Raw genomic sequence first — 15440 nt, forward strand, 5'->3', positions numbered from 1 at the left:
CAAACAAATTTTGATTGCATCTATAACTTATTGAAATGAGAGAATACCAATGACTACAGTTTGCATGAAAGCAAATCTTCCTACTGGGAAAATGAACTATTCTCATACTTTTTATAGTTGTCCCATGATACCAGCAATGCTTTCCATCTGCTTCGTTGTACTGAAAGGAGATAAATAGGCAAACCATAGCAACTATGCTAAATGTGTGCTGAATTTAAATGGGAGGTCTTTCTAAGATGAAAAGGATGGAAGCTGAAAATAAGAGGAGTGGATAATGAAGGAAAGGTACAGAGTGGAGGAAGAGATACATTGGTATACTGAAAATTGGAGAAGATGAAGGGGAGAGGGCTCGTTCATTCTTTAGCTGTACACAAAAGAAGCAGTTTACCATTCCTGGCTTTGTGCAAGTATTTTGATAAACTAGCTTGAATCTCTGTTGCTTCTGACTCTGTAGGTGACCATAATATAGAATGTTAAGAATCCTGTGTTCTAATATTAAAATATCTTGCAAAAGATCTGTGCACCACATCCCTTTAAAAGCCTTTCATGGGTCTGTTTACCTCCATAAAACTTGTTTCATGTTAAGTAAAAGCATTAGGCTGCATCTATGCATAATTTGTGTTCCACCTGGGAGAATATGTACTCATTTAGTGGAGCAATCAACAGCTCAGCTGTCTGTTTTCAGGCATGAATTTTTTGATATTCTTTCTGGTTATCACAAAATTTCACATTCGTAGTACAACGTCTAAACTTGCCACTGTTAAAAACTTATTAAAGTATCCCTAATCCATATATGTAATTACCTAAATTCTGCTTAAGGATAGCATTGTAATTTGATCTATAGATTTACAAGCTCTCATTTAATCTTGGCTGGGTTGAATTGAGAAGATGACAAGTCTTGTCAGGAGTCAGAAGAGACCAGGCACTGCACGGGGCTGCTGTTGAAACACTGAATGTTTTTTGTAAGTAAGCATCACCCCTAACTCATCTCTCTCTTCATGTTTCTCAGAGTTAGTAATGCTGCTGGAATGGTGGTCGGGCACAGAGTGCACCTTGTTCTCTGACGAGGCCACGGTGAATACCTTTGGGAAAGAGCATGTCATCATCATCTTGAATCACAACTTTGAAATTGACTTCTTGTGTGGCTGGACTATGACGGAGCGCTTTGGAGTGCTGGGGGTATGTGCCATAAGCTTTCCCTTCATCTGGAGGACTAGAGGTCTGACTTAAACCCATGCAGACTCTCAGATAAAACCCCACCAGCTTTTTATCACCTTAACCTTAATGCTTTTGTTACGTACACATCAGCCGATGACATTTTTGGATTGTTGCTTTTGTCTTTCTCCAAGAGTTCCAAAGTTCTTGCTAAGAAAGAGCTACTGTACGTGCCCCTAATTGGCTGGACATGGTACTTCCTTGAGATTGTTTTCTGCAAAAGGAAATGGGAAGAAGACAGAGATACAGTTATTGAGGGATTAAAACGTTTGGCTGACTATCCTGAATACATGTGGGTAAGTGTCAGCTTCCTCCTCTAGTACTGACTGCTGGAAGTGAAACAGTGAGGTTGTGCTCTTGTAGTGAGATATCTTATATATCAGGAGAAGGTTTGCTCCCTACTTTCTTTGCATGCTATCATGGAAAACATGCTCTGTTTCAGGGTATCTTTCAGTATGTGCATGTAAAGTGTTGCTCTGTTTGCCCGTTCTTAATGATAGGTATTTGGAAAGCACTTCAGAAGCTTGTGTAGATGATTTACAGGCTTAAATTTCATTTATAAAATCAAACTTGTGCAATGCTTAAAATAAGTTCATTTATACTTTCTTATCCTTCTAATTAACGGCCAATATTTGACAACTAAATCTGTATACTATTAAGTTACATTTTCTGTGGTAGAATAAAAGAACATAAACAAAAGTCTCTTCTGGAAAAGGAGGTGGGATGGAGGGATGCATACACCATGGATTTTAATAGGAAGTTCATGTGTTGATATGTTCTTTGGTCTGTAAAATTATATGCTCCCTTAAAGTCTATATGAGAAAATACACAATTTCAAAAGCAATTGTAAGCTTACCGTATTTCCTTTTTATTTTGATATTAATATTAATATCAAAATATTGACATTAAGCCAAGGGTAAACATGTATGTTTCATTACATGCGATGTTGTTAGACTTTGCTATGGAATAGTCAACCTAGTAAACTTCTTTTAGCTTTGAATGAAAATATTGAGATAAATTTACTGTTTTGATTTTCTAGCAGTACATTAAATGTATGGTTATTTGGCTCATAAAACATTTTAAGAAGTTTTTATGCACAGTTTAACTGAATTTTGATGCCATTCAACACAGCTTGTTAAAATGAATAGTGAAATAGTAGGCTTACCTTGTTCACACTGAGTGCATCATTCAGGATTATCTATCATTGCAAAACTACAAGATTTAGAAAAAGAGGATTCTGGCCAATGTATTTTCAAGTATTGAATAACTAGAATATGTGAGTATGAACAAAATTTGATATATCCTTCTGATTAGTGTTTAAAAATAAAAGAAGAAAAAACATATCCATTAATATTCATCAAGACTGCATGATAGTTGTAAATCCATATATTGTAATGATTCTGTATTGAGATCCAAGGACTGGTCTCTGGAGAAAACAACTTAAAAAATATAAATGCAAAATATAGATAGCATTGATTACTTAAATCAAGACTTCCTGCGTGGTAATTTAAATCATGATTAAAATTGACTTGAACAAATCAATTCCCTATTTTTTTGCATTCCAAGTGTTGTAATTAGCACTGCCTGTACAACCTTTCTTCATTAGGTCTTTTTCACAGTGCAGTCTGTGCCTTGCTCATGTACTTGATTCAAAAGGGCTGCTTCTCCACTGAGTTACAAGAAGATGAGAGTTTGGTTTAGGGGAAAGAGAACTTGAATTCAAGACCAGAAGCTCAGTGTGCAGTATCAGCCTCTATACCTCCAACTGTCCTCAGCACCTGCCTGTGGTTGGTCTTGTTTTCATAAGGGGTATTCTCTCAAAGGCCAAATAAAGATTGCAGGGCCAGCTCCATGCTCTCACACACTCAGGCACTTCCAACAACTGTGTGCATGGCTTTGTAGTTTTAACACTCGTTTAACTTACCTTTTGTGATGGACATTATTTATATACAGTACCAAGGAAAAGTTGAGCATCTGCAGCCCTAACAAATTGCAGGTATATAGTGACTCATTCAACAGGTCCTCTGTTTGAATTGCAATGTTACAGCACTGCATGGTACTGCTGTGAGAAAGAGGAGTAGCAATCTTTGCTTTTCCCCTGTGCCTGTTGCACCTGTGGTGCAGAGATTTGTGTGTTTCAGTCCTGCAGTGTTTCCAAGGTAAAATCAAAGCGTGATGGGAATGATGTCCACCTTTCAAAATGACCAGGGCTAAACAGATCTTCACCCCAAAGTGCTCAGATGGGCTTTGTTTGTTGGTTCTTGGCATGGCTTTGCTTTGCTTCTGGTCTCTCTCTCAAGTAGAGCAGTGGTAACATAGAGGCTGGAAAAGGACAGATAGATAGTTTTGTGCTGCCTGAAGTCTGTATGGGAGGTTTTTCCTGTCAGATTGATGCTTTACATGATGAACAAGGTAAAGGTTTTGGGAAAACACATCACTGCTTATGAACACAACTGATACAAATAATAATAAAAAACAATTGGAAAAGCTTTCAGAAAACAGGTCTGTCCTCAGATGAGTAATTCTGCTTGTACAGTACAAATTGTAAATGAGCAAGGTAATGATTAATACTCTTTTTCCTGAAGTGTTTATGTACACATGCACAGATATATGCTTACGTTACAAAAAATGTTGGCGTTCTGCTTGGTTTCTTGTGATCACAAGATATCCTTGTTCTTGCCTTTTGTCTTGCTGTGCTAGTTTCTCCTGTATTGTGAAGGAACTCGTTTTACAGAGACCAAGCATCGTATCAGTATGGAGGTAGCGGAATCCAAGGGGCTGCCCAAATTGAAGTACCACCTGTTACCCAGAACTAAAGGTTTTACCACTGCTGTCCAGTGTCTCAGGGGAACAGGTACTGGCAAGCTGTTTTTAATTCATGTTAACTGTAATGTGTAGCACAGTGTAGTATGCTCTGTTCATTACGTTAATTACAATTAGTGAGTTGGCAGTAATAAACATTCACTGTGTGGAGTGTTATTTCACAGAATCACAGAGTGGCCAGGGTTGGAAGGGACCTCAGGGATCATGAATCTCCAACCCCCTGCCACATGCTGGGCCACCAACCTCCCCATTTAATACTAGACCAGGCTGCCCAGGGCCCCATCCAACCTGGCCTTGAACACCTCCAGGGATGGGGCATTCACAACCTTTCTGGGCAGCCTGTGCCAGCACCTCACCACCCTCTGAGTAAAGACCTTTCCCCTGACATCCAACCTAAATCTTCCCTCCCTCAACTTCAAACCATTTCCCCTTGTCCTGCTGTTATCTACCTTTTCAAAGAGTTGAATTTTATTTGTGCCATGTAACTCTATTACCACTTCAAAAAAATAGTCTTCTCATCTATGCCATTGTTGCCTAGTTCACCAAGTCACCTTGTGTTTTGGTAACGTAGTTGGGAACGTCAGGTGGCTGAAATAGATAAATACAGCATGTAAGCACAAAGAGATGAAGGACTGCCACCTCACATCATTAATGTAAGGCTTGCACAGGGCCCTGGTGCTGTTTTATGCAAGGATGCTGGCAACATGGTTGCTAGAATCACTGATGTAACAGCCATTTTTTTCTTCTTTACAACAGTTTCAGCAGTGTATGATGTAACACTAAATTTCAGAGGAAACAAGAACCCGTCTTTATTAGGAATTCTTTATGGAAAGAAATACGAAGCAGATATGTGTGTAAGGTGAGCATCTCATGATGGAGGTCAGCCTTAAGATGCATGCTTTGTCATGTTGAAGTGTATGCAGATGTTGGAGGGAAATGTCTTTTGCTGTAGTTTTTTTTCTCTGCAGGCCATTGAACCCTCCTTGTTTCTCCCCTGCTTCAGTTTGCTTTCATGTTTGAAAATCATGCCCTGATTTTGCCTAGCAAGTCACAGCACATTGGATAGGCTTTTTAAGGCTGGATTTGACAGCACCATCAGTCCATCTGGGATTTCCCCAAGCTTTGTGCAGTGAGGGCACTTACATACCACCTTCTTTTCTCTGCTGGGAACAGGAAGCCAACTAACTCTTCTGTCCCCTTTCCAGTCTCTTGTATAGCACACACATAGTATGAATAGCCTGTCCAAAACTAGTAGTTTCTTATAGTGAGTGGTGTAAAGCTCTTTGTTGTGCCAGTTTCTCTCCTTCTGTCACATGGTTTGCCTAGCAGATTAGAAGTTGAACAATGCCGAATTTCAAACATCATATGAATGAGGTGATGTATTCCTCACATTCTTCATTACTTTTTTGCCTGAAGGAGTGACTGTTAACACTTAACACTATAGCGTGTACTTCACCCCTGCACTCACACACATGCTTTCTCTTTCTTGCTTTCTTCTGGTCTCCTTCTTCTAAGGCCTCCTTGTGATCATAGAAGCTAATGGCACTTTCCTGTTGATTTTCTTCCTTTCCCTTTTATGTTTGGGCATGACACACCATCTGATTGTTCTTTCCACTGTTCTTCTGACAGCTCACTTCAGCTATTTGAGGTAGCAGGTAGTCTTGCTACTTCTCTCACTCCTTTCACCTCTGCCCTTGGGTTTGTGCATGGCAGATGCATGCCAGCAGCTTCCAAGGGTGAAAGGCTCTGTAGGAATCACAGTGGTCATCCATTGTGTCGAGGTACAGCAGGGGTTTTGTGGAAGAAATACTATCTCGGGGAAGGCTGCCAGGTGAAATTACTAATGGCACTCTGCTATAGAAACTAGTAATTATCTTGTTCAGTAATTTTGATCTATAATATGATCGAGGAGTGAATCAACATTGTCTCCATGCTTTTCTATTGTTGAACCTATTATTCCGTATCGGGGAGGAGATCATTTTTAAAATCTTCAGCTGTCCTTGATGTGCCAGCAGACATGGCTTAGATAGAGAAAGGAAGTATGTAAGCTCTTGTTCTTCATATATGCATATGCAGATACCTGTGCAGAGCTGCAGATGATCCAATCTTTGTCCTGATGGACCCCAGAGCTAAACTGGTAAATGTTATTGCTGTGAGTACCCTCTAGTGGCGGTATCAACACAGCAACAATTGTAGCAAAGAGCTTTCAGCAAATGACTTTTTACTGAGCTTTTATTGAGCATTACTTATATTAATTGAGCATCTCCTCCTGTTAGAGCTATTAAAAAGAAACCCGTAAACCCTAGTTTTCCATTTGTTTATGGGATGCAGAAATTATTAGAAATGTGTTAGAGTGTCTTCCCTCTGCTGCTGCAGGCTCAAGAGCTTCACTTTGAGCTGTGGAAACACATTCCCTGGTTGAACAACAGCAAATAAATTTTATGTGCTATCACTGAATCTGGAGCTCTCCCAGAAATAACACTTCTGTTCTTAATGCCCTGCTGTAAGAGGAACCTCATACTGTTGGAGCGTTGCCGAAATATGCTTGAGCTGAGGTTAGGAGATGTGTGTCCCTCACCTCTACAAATCATGCATCTTCTTTCTGAATTGATCAATGACATCAAGATGTGTGCCACTGGGAAAGGAGACAATGCATTTGTGAATGTGCTAACAGCGTATCTCAGAAAACAGAAGAATGCAGGAAATGGGTTGGCTCTTCACTGCTAGGAAGAGGAGTGTAAAAGGCAGCTGTTCTCAGTGAGGTGAAGTAAGTGCCCAGAGCTGGGCATAACTTGCATATGCACCAGAGCTGCGTGTTTTTATTTGTATGGCCAGAGAGGCAGAGAGCAAGAAGGCAGTCTGTAGGAGCTGTTTTCCATGGAGTGGGTACAAAGTGAATTTTTGCATCTTTATTGCATCTAGTCTGTGTCTTTTATTCAATGGGAGATCTTCTCTAATAGAGGTCTAAAGTCAAACACCTGTATTTTTCTCTTAATTCTTTTTTGTTTATTCCTTCATCTCTCTACTAAACCAGGAGATTTCCTTTGGAAGATATCCCTCAAGATGAAAAGGAAGCTGCAAACTGGCTTCATAAGCTTTACCAAGAAAAGGTAAATAGATTTTCTTTCTTTTCTTTCTTTCAGAATTTTCAGAGGTAGTACACTAAAGAATTGAGAAATGCACATCATTCCACTAGAGGGAGAGAAGAGATGGAAATATATATAATTTGGTAGCTATTCCTCAAACTATTGAATGGAGCAGTATAGGTGTGCTGTTAAGGGAGCCCTTTAGCCACCCCTCTGCAGCCATTGAGTACGTCTCAAATTGTTGGGAAGCACAGTGGGCTTCAAGGCTTCAGAAACTGTTGCAGAAGACTAATAGCAGTCAACCATCTTTTTATGTTCTTCAGCTCTTGGGTCTGTCACACATTTCTAAAAGCCCCGTGTTCCCCGTGGATGCTTTTATGAACTCAAGAAGAATGATAACTGTGCCGGGGGCAGCCAGTCCAGGCTCTTAGCAACACTGGTCCTTTGCTTTTATATTTCTTCCACACTCACTTTTCTTCTCTGTCTTCTTGTAATACCTCTTGAAACAGTATGTGGCATGGTACAGATAGTCCCTGGGATCTGCTGCCAGGGACAGATGTTGCAAATGGCTAGAGTGTCTTCAGAGGTCTCGAAGCTTTTTCTCATTTCTTATCTTTTTTCCCATTAGATAGTTTATTTCATGACCACAGATTGAACGGGAGAGAGGAAAGAACTGTAATTTACATTGCCCAGCCCTAATTGGTGGATTGTTGAACTTGAAATGTGTATTTTGATTGTTGTACTCCTCCTCTCTGGGGGGTGTGTGGGGAACAGGGAGCACAGAAATATTGTCTTTGCTTTTCTTCTGCTATGTTAGCCTACACAGCAACATTTCCAAGCTTACACCTAGACTGTAGGTCTGTAGGACGGCAGCAAATTTTAAGGGTCTGGAATACTCATAGGTATGAAAATTCCTGCTGAAATTGCCTGGTTTGAGGAGCAAACTTCATGAGGTATTTTACAGGGCCTTTCTTTGTATCTTTGTAAAACAACCAATGGCAGGGCTAAGCAGATGCAGCACAGAATTTCATTCTGCTTGGCTCCGTTCTTTGTACAGAATGCTCTGCTTTGCTTGCAAATTGAGGGCTTGGTGTTCCTTGCTGATGTTTGCTGTTCCTCCATTAAACTTGAGAGATGTGAGAGATGTTGTCAGGGGAGGTATTATTTATATATGTGGGTATTTCATATATTGATCTTATGATTGTAGCAATATGTTGTAACTGGAATGCTTAAAATGCTCTTCCTGTACAATGGATATGGCCTCAAAAGGCTTTGTTATTGGCAAAGAACAACTTGAACATCTCAGCCCTTCATAAGGGAAGCTAAAAGAAAAACAACTTAAGCAGGGGAAAAAAAAAAAGAAATAGCCTAACTTGAACCATCCTTGGTAGTGGCTCGGATGTCTTATAGAGCATTCTTACACACCAAGAGAAGAATAAGTCTTGCATTTATGGTTAGTACAGTGCTGTCTCTACTGGTCAGTTTGTGATTTGTCTTCCTCTTTTTTGCTGTATATATAGCATTTTTGTGCTGTGATTTACTCAAATCACTCTGACCTTTCTGGAAGTAAAAATGGGAAGAAAAAGCATCCAGCAAAGAGGCAAGTACTGTCTGAACTGTGGCTTATACTACCCTAAATTCCTAAGAGATTAAGAAAGCAGACAAAGTTATTTGGTGGTGGGAAGGCCAATACTGTTTCAGTTTCTGATCATAACCAACACAGCCTTCAAAGGGCTCAGCTGGTAATAGCTCTGGCAGTCAACTGAACTGCCCAAACAGCAAAAAAGCTGCAACAGCAGATGGAGATGGATGCCACCTACTCTTGACAAGTATTTACTGCAGAGGATGTCCTCGATGTTGTCCTAGAGTTAACTAGTTTTGGATTGCTTAGTGAAAACATATGATTATGTTTTCATCCATCTTCTCTTTCTTCCAGGATGCTTTGCAAGAGATGTATAATCAAGAAGGCACATTTCCTGGCCAGCAGTTTAAACCACCTAGGAGACCATGGACTCTCCTAAACTTTCTTTTCTGGGCCACAGTTCTTCTCTCCCCTCTCTTCACATTTGGCTTTGGAGTTTTTGCAAGTGGATCACCTCTCCTTATCCTTGCATTCCTGGGATTTGTCGGAGCAGGTAATAAAAGCAGAGAAGATGCTAAGCCCAGTGACATGTAATAGGATCCATTAGCTCAAATAAGTTCTGTGCATTATGGATATGAATGGGACTTGCAGAAGAGCTCATTATGTAGTCTTTTACCTTGTATAGTATTTTTATTATCTGAAAAGCTTTTAATCCAGGCAGATTTGCCTTCATATCTTAAGCAGTATCTATAGCAATCAATAGCAAGTGAGTCTTGTAGTCCATGTCTGAAGGAGAAAATACTCAGACTGCACATCTTGTCTATGATCTTGGAGAGAAAAAAAAAAAAAAGAAAACACACAAAAACAGGTGGTCTACATGCAACTTCATACAGTGTGCAGTTGGAAAGCAGCATTCTGTAGTATCTACTGACATTAGGCTTGGAATAACTCATATTTGTATGTTTGTTCTGCTTCTGTGTTTAATGTAATCTCCTGAATCCTTGAACTGGCTTTAATATACATCCCATTTCTTTGTTATGTTTTAAAGCTTCCTTTGGAGTTCGTAGACTGATAGGAGTAACTGAAATAGAAAAAGGCTCCAGCTATGGCAACCAAGAATTCAAGAAAAAGGAATAACTGACAGCTACAGTTCAGCACATATAACCAGACTATGGTATCCAATTAACTTCAGTTAAAAAAAACAAAAACAATAAACATTTAGAAACTATCTTTTTCTTAATAACTGATGACTAATATTAATGAATAAAACTTGAGCCAAGAATGAAGAATTTGGAGGAATCACCTGAAGAGAATGCATCGACTTTCTGCCTGTTTAAGGATTACTGTAGTTAAACTATGGGAGAAAATCAGGGTGGAGGGAGGATGAATCTAAATTTTCTTGCTTTGTTGGGGATTTGGGGGTAGGGGGAGAAAAGATGTCATTGAATATAGGCTGTGTGCATCTTCAGATGACTGAGTACACTGGTTTCTGTCAAGAGCACTACATTCACTTTTACAAGAGGAGCCGCAGAACGTTTCCTCTTGCTAAAGCCAACAGCATTTGTTGATTTTCAACTTTTTTAATTAATGATCCAGGAAAAAAATCAACCATTTTTGAGTTAATTGACATGTTCACTGGGTTAGTCATTTTGGAAAGATTGTGTTGTCATGGCTACAGATTAAATCCTATTTGTATGTTACACTGATACTTTTTATTTTCAGGCAACTTCTTAAAACTTCTGTAACTTTAGAGAATGGATAGCAGAATTTGGGAAGCATTGTGTTACTGATTGGTACATACCATAGAACACATCCACTAGTATTTATCCTGTATAGATTTCTCACCATATCTCCTGCCAACTGCTCAAGGCTGTTTAATCACAAAATAGTACTTCAGTCTTGAGTGTTATTTGCCCTGTTTCACAACATACACATATGTAATTTTGAATTTGCTCGACTTTGGTTTGTTTTCTGAATTTTGATCATGGGATTTGGAGTTGTGCAAAGAAGGAAATTTGTTCAGTTGTCCTGATGTTTTCTCCTATTTCTGTTGATGTCTGTCATCGCCTACGTCCAGTTCAATCAATGTCTCTTAGTAAAAAGGGAGATAATAGCAGAAATGAGCACAATAGTTTTCATAATGTTGTCCTTTACAAGAATTCTGAAAGGAAAGGTCTGTAGCAATCAGATTCCAAATGCTGGCATCTCTTGAACTTCTAATGGAGTTTTGGTGTCGATACAGATGAAAGCAGGATCATACCCTGTGTAACAGTAGAGTGTGCTGCACTTTCTACTTGGTTGTGCTGTAGATATTAATGTGAAGAATATTACAAGGTGACTCGTTGCTGTTAAGCATTAGAATGAGTATGGGGTCTCTTCAGGGATATTAAATACCTTTAATTTTACTTGTAGACCTTTAGATTTTTCCACTGAAAATAGAGATCAGAATCATGGCTGTACCTGTCTGTTTTGTTTTTTTTTTCCCCCTCTAAATGCACACTCTAAGATTTTTGCAGATTGCTGCTGTATGCACAACTACAGAACGATACAGATAGATGGGAGTTACCTACGTGTTTAATTCTGATGGTCAAAATCTGCATTTAGCTACAATTGGAAATGGGTTGCAGATCCATAGCTGAGGGCAGAAGCTGACCCTCCAGGTCTGTCAGTTTAACCCAGCTGCCACTAGAATATTTATCTCACTTCTGTAAACAGCGGATCTTATCAGTGCACTGATAGTTATTTTTCATCTTTGCCCTAGTAACAAAGATAAAAAAGTAATAATTTACCTTCTTTTCATATTTGTTTTGTTGGATTGTAACCTCTTCTACATGTTTTTTCTGTTTTCAAAGACTGGAAGAGGAATTTTGTAATTTGGAAGAATATTTTACTGAGGGTCATCAATCGCTGTTGTCATGCACTCGATTTTTACTAGTGATTTTTCCAACGAAAGGATTTGAAGGATGACCTATGTTGTCTTTCTTTGCTTAGACTTATCCTCACCGAATCACTGTACCCATAGCCTCAGCGTTACTACATTATCTTTCTACCCCAAAAAATCTTCCCTAAGATAGAGGATAAGCAACTGTTAGTGAAATTTGAAATACTCTTTAGGAATTGAGAACAGATCCTAGCCATAACTCTGTTTTCCTTACTGAATGCTTTTGTACTTAAAGATGGTTAGGATTCCAAGTGCTGATAAAGCTAACTCTGATTTTTCACTTTTTTAACCAGAAGGCTAAAACCAGTGGGCTTTTCTTTCTTTTCTTTCCCCTTCCCTTTTCTTTTCCCATAAGTAATTCATTAATGGACATATTGGGTATAATTCTTGTTTCTTAGAAAGGTGTTATAAATGCTGTATACTTGCTTCCTGAAGATGATATTGAGTATAAGTAAACTGTACTGGCAAAGTGAGGCTTGCAAAGCAGGCTGATCACTATGTTTTATACTTACATTTTGAGCAGTATATTAATGGGGCATGACAAGATTTTCACAAAATAAATCCCTTCTTAATGTTGAGAAGAGGGGAAGTATTTAAAGGAGAAAGGAATTAATAGCCTTTCTCTTTATGGGATACTCTTCTCCTCTCAGTGCATGCAACTTCCTACTAGGAATCATGGGACTAATGCATGTACATCAAGGGGAGAATAACCCACGTTTCTTATTTTCTTATAACTTATTGGTCATGCTTTCTTTTTGAAAATATGATACATGCATCATCATTTAATTAATTTGCTCTTCTAAGCAAACATATCAGTAACCATTTGGGAAACTGAAATATACAGCAGTGCACAAAACAGTACAAAACCAACACAAAGCTCTTTATTTTGAATTTTGCCTCTTAAAATAGGGGTTTTTATGTACACACGCACGCACACATACACAGTATGTATAAATTAAAATAACTTGAAATAGCTAAAGTTAATGTCACTGACGAAGATTAGCAGGTGGCTTGGGTTGGAAAAGTGAGCGTAGATTTTATATCTTACACAATTTTCTTCTGGTTTAATAGAACGTAGCTTGTATATTTGACTACCAAGCCCTTTGAGAGCAATAATAAATAAAAATATATCATGTTTTTTGTCTTTTGCTTTTCAACATGCTGTATAAGTTTAATAAACATAAAGCTAGAGGAGCATTTTCTCTCTCCACCTTTCAAAACATTCATTTATTGCTTGATTAGATTAAATACCATGTCTTTCAGTATGGACTTGCAAGCTGACTTGTGGAGTTCAGCACTGGCTCTGAAGATGACTGAAATGGGCCATGGCAGCACTGAGCATTGTAATGAAGAACGATGATATTGCTCTCAAAGTTGGATTTGCAATTCCAAGGTGGCATCGTGTTGACCTACATCCGAGAAGCTAAGGGAGAGCTCTGAGACTGCTGGTGTGGTGGTGTCTTTCAGTGAGGAAGGCACAAAAAGCTGATGCTGAAGAAGGACCGGTTGTGATATGTTTGGATAACCGGTATCCAGATGTCTTGGCTCAACAGGGATTACAGTTCTCTGTTGCTCATTGTGGGCTGAATGTGCTCTTGCAATTGACTTAGTGTTACTGAGCAAAATATTTGTCTCTGGCACAAACAGCACTGGCAACGTTCCTTTGTTCTGCTTTAACATATCTCGAAGGGCTCTGTACTTAATTGCTGACCAATGAATATGATACTACCTTTGTCCTAATTGCCTAGTATTCACATAAAAAAAAGTGAACATCTCTGCTCAATTCCACGTGATACCTACCACTTGTCACCACCTACTGATGTCTGTATATTTGCTTGTCTGTATTTTCCACAGATGGTTCATTTACAACCTGGCTGGAACTTGGAGTTTTCCAGTTTGAACAGTCCTCTTGTAATCACCTCGCATAGCTGGGGCTTTGTCTTCCTGCATTTTGTCACTGGTTGATGTGCCCAGTAGGTCTGAAGGTTGTGTTTAAGTCTACTGAAAATGCAACTTTGCTGGTTCTGAGCAAAACGTTGTTAGGGAGTGTAAGTCCTTCCCAGGCCTGCCACAAACAGGCACTCATTACCTCAACAGATCTCTTCTGGCATTGATGAAACCAGTAAAAGGGAAGCTGGCACAAGCTCTTCAATAATGGAACAATAAGCGAGTGGGGGTCAATGTACAGCTGATAATTGCTAAAAGTAATACTTCTTCCTAGGGCTACCCCCAAAATCTGTATTTGCTTCGTGTGCATTTTGATCACAGAAATGTGAGGATGGAAGCTTTTTGTAATGCTGAATTCACACTGTGTGGAGTGTTTCAGATTGAAGATGGACAATAATTTATTTTGACATCTTGGCGAAGTGTATGTAGGTGAGCGTAAGGCCAACATTGGACAGACTTTGCCCAATTGTGTTTCATTGGGATGCCACAGATAAACACAGATGCAAGTGAAAACTCCATTTCCAGTTTCCTTTTTGAACACTGGATGCATGGGAGTAGCTCATATCGTCTCCTGGATGTCCACGCACTTATGTCACTTGGTATGAAGTTTGTTGTGCACAGCAGTCCCAGCTGCACAATCTTGATTTAAATCTGTGAAGAGAAATCCATCCATCCCTGGTAAGGCTGGATTTGTACTTTAGCACAGTTCATCACAGCTGCTCAGTTCCCTATTTCTGAACGTTCTCATCCATAATGGGCTGCTCCAGAGCTGCCAGTTCTGAATGAGTGTGACGCAGGGATGTGTAGCAGCTAACAGTAGAGCTGAGCCGCAGCAGCTGAACAGAGAAGCATGCACAGATACAGCTAAATTCCTGCCCCCAAGAAACAGAGATGAGCATATATATGTGGGCAGCAAATTCTGATCCCTAACACAAAAGTGAAACCTCTCTCTGACGACTTACACGGCAACCCTCACTTATTCCCATGTGACTGAAGTCAGAATTGGTCTTTAAGGGACTATCTCCTCATTACAGATGGCAACTTCTGTTTTGCCACCCCATTTATTTTGGAGAATAGTTTATCTGTTCATCTCAGCAATTTCTGCACCAAGATACTTGCAGATTTTTTTTAACTGCTATGATTTTGAGGGAAAGCTCTGGAAACTAGCTTTACCAGTTCTGCCTCAAATTGCTCCCACCAGAAAATGGCATGGAAATACTTCACGCTTTGGAGTTGGGAAGACATTGGGTTGGCATCCATACGCCAAACGTGTCATGTTTCCTTTCATCCTTGACCTCTCCAGGTTTTCGGAGAACTACCTGGATTTCTTCAAATGTACCCCCGAGGTTAGAAGATACTCTGCAGTTTCTGAAACTCAGAAAAAGGTTAATTTTTTCATTTTCACTTTTGAGAGTACTTGAGTGTAGCTGATTATCTATTTCTTCAACACTTTACGAACTCCATTAGCAAGAGAAGCATTCTATCTTTTTTAACAGGAAATGTATTTTAAAAATAGAAACTTTAACAGAAACTGGAACATAATGGTAGTTTTCAAATCTAAATTGAAAGTATTCTTTAGTGTGGGGACTGCTAGCACCAATTTTCAGTCTTATATGAGGTTTTGGGTTATATTTTTGTTTTTAGTCAAGGTATATTTTCAAGGAGAACATATTTAGCTTCATCACCATCTAATTTGGAAAGAGTGGCAGAGTGGGCAGCACAAGCTAATCAGGAATGCAAATTTTTCCCAAGGCATCAGATAGATCTCCTTTATTATGTGCATTTGCATCTGTGCACAGAGACAAGCTGTACCTATTTGCATTATGTTGCTTCAGCTTTGTCAGAA

At 39.2% G+C, this 15440-nt stretch overlaps 1 protein-coding gene across 1 annotated transcript in view; it reads left to right on the top strand.

The window, feature by feature from the left end:
* The window catches only part of AGPAT3 (1-acylglycerol-3-phosphate O-acyltransferase 3), a 29157-nt gene extending 15717 nt beyond the window's left edge, over positions 1-13440 (top strand). Inside the window, exons 3-9 of the mRNA XM_010724191.3 lie at positions 1010-1179; positions 1350-1511; positions 3916-4069; positions 4795-4897; positions 7073-7148; positions 9061-9259; positions 9755-13440. Of these exons, the coding sequence (XP_010722493.1) occupies positions 1010-1179; positions 1350-1511; positions 3916-4069; positions 4795-4897; positions 7073-7148; positions 9061-9259; positions 9755-9843 (953 nt within the window). The 3' untranslated portion in view covers positions 9844-13440. The remainder of the gene's footprint in view (positions 1-1009; positions 1180-1349; positions 1512-3915; positions 4070-4794; positions 4898-7072; positions 7149-9060; positions 9260-9754) is intronic.
* Positions 13441-15440: the final 2000 nt, after the last annotated feature.

The sequence above is a fragment of the Meleagris gallopavo genome, chromosome 1 (genome assembly GCF_000146605.3).
Source record: "Meleagris gallopavo isolate NT-WF06-2002-E0010 breed Aviagen turkey brand Nicholas breeding stock chromosome 1, Turkey_5.1, whole genome shotgun sequence".
In the NCBI taxonomy this organism is placed as follows: domain Eukaryota; kingdom Metazoa; phylum Chordata; class Aves; order Galliformes; family Phasianidae; genus Meleagris; species Meleagris gallopavo.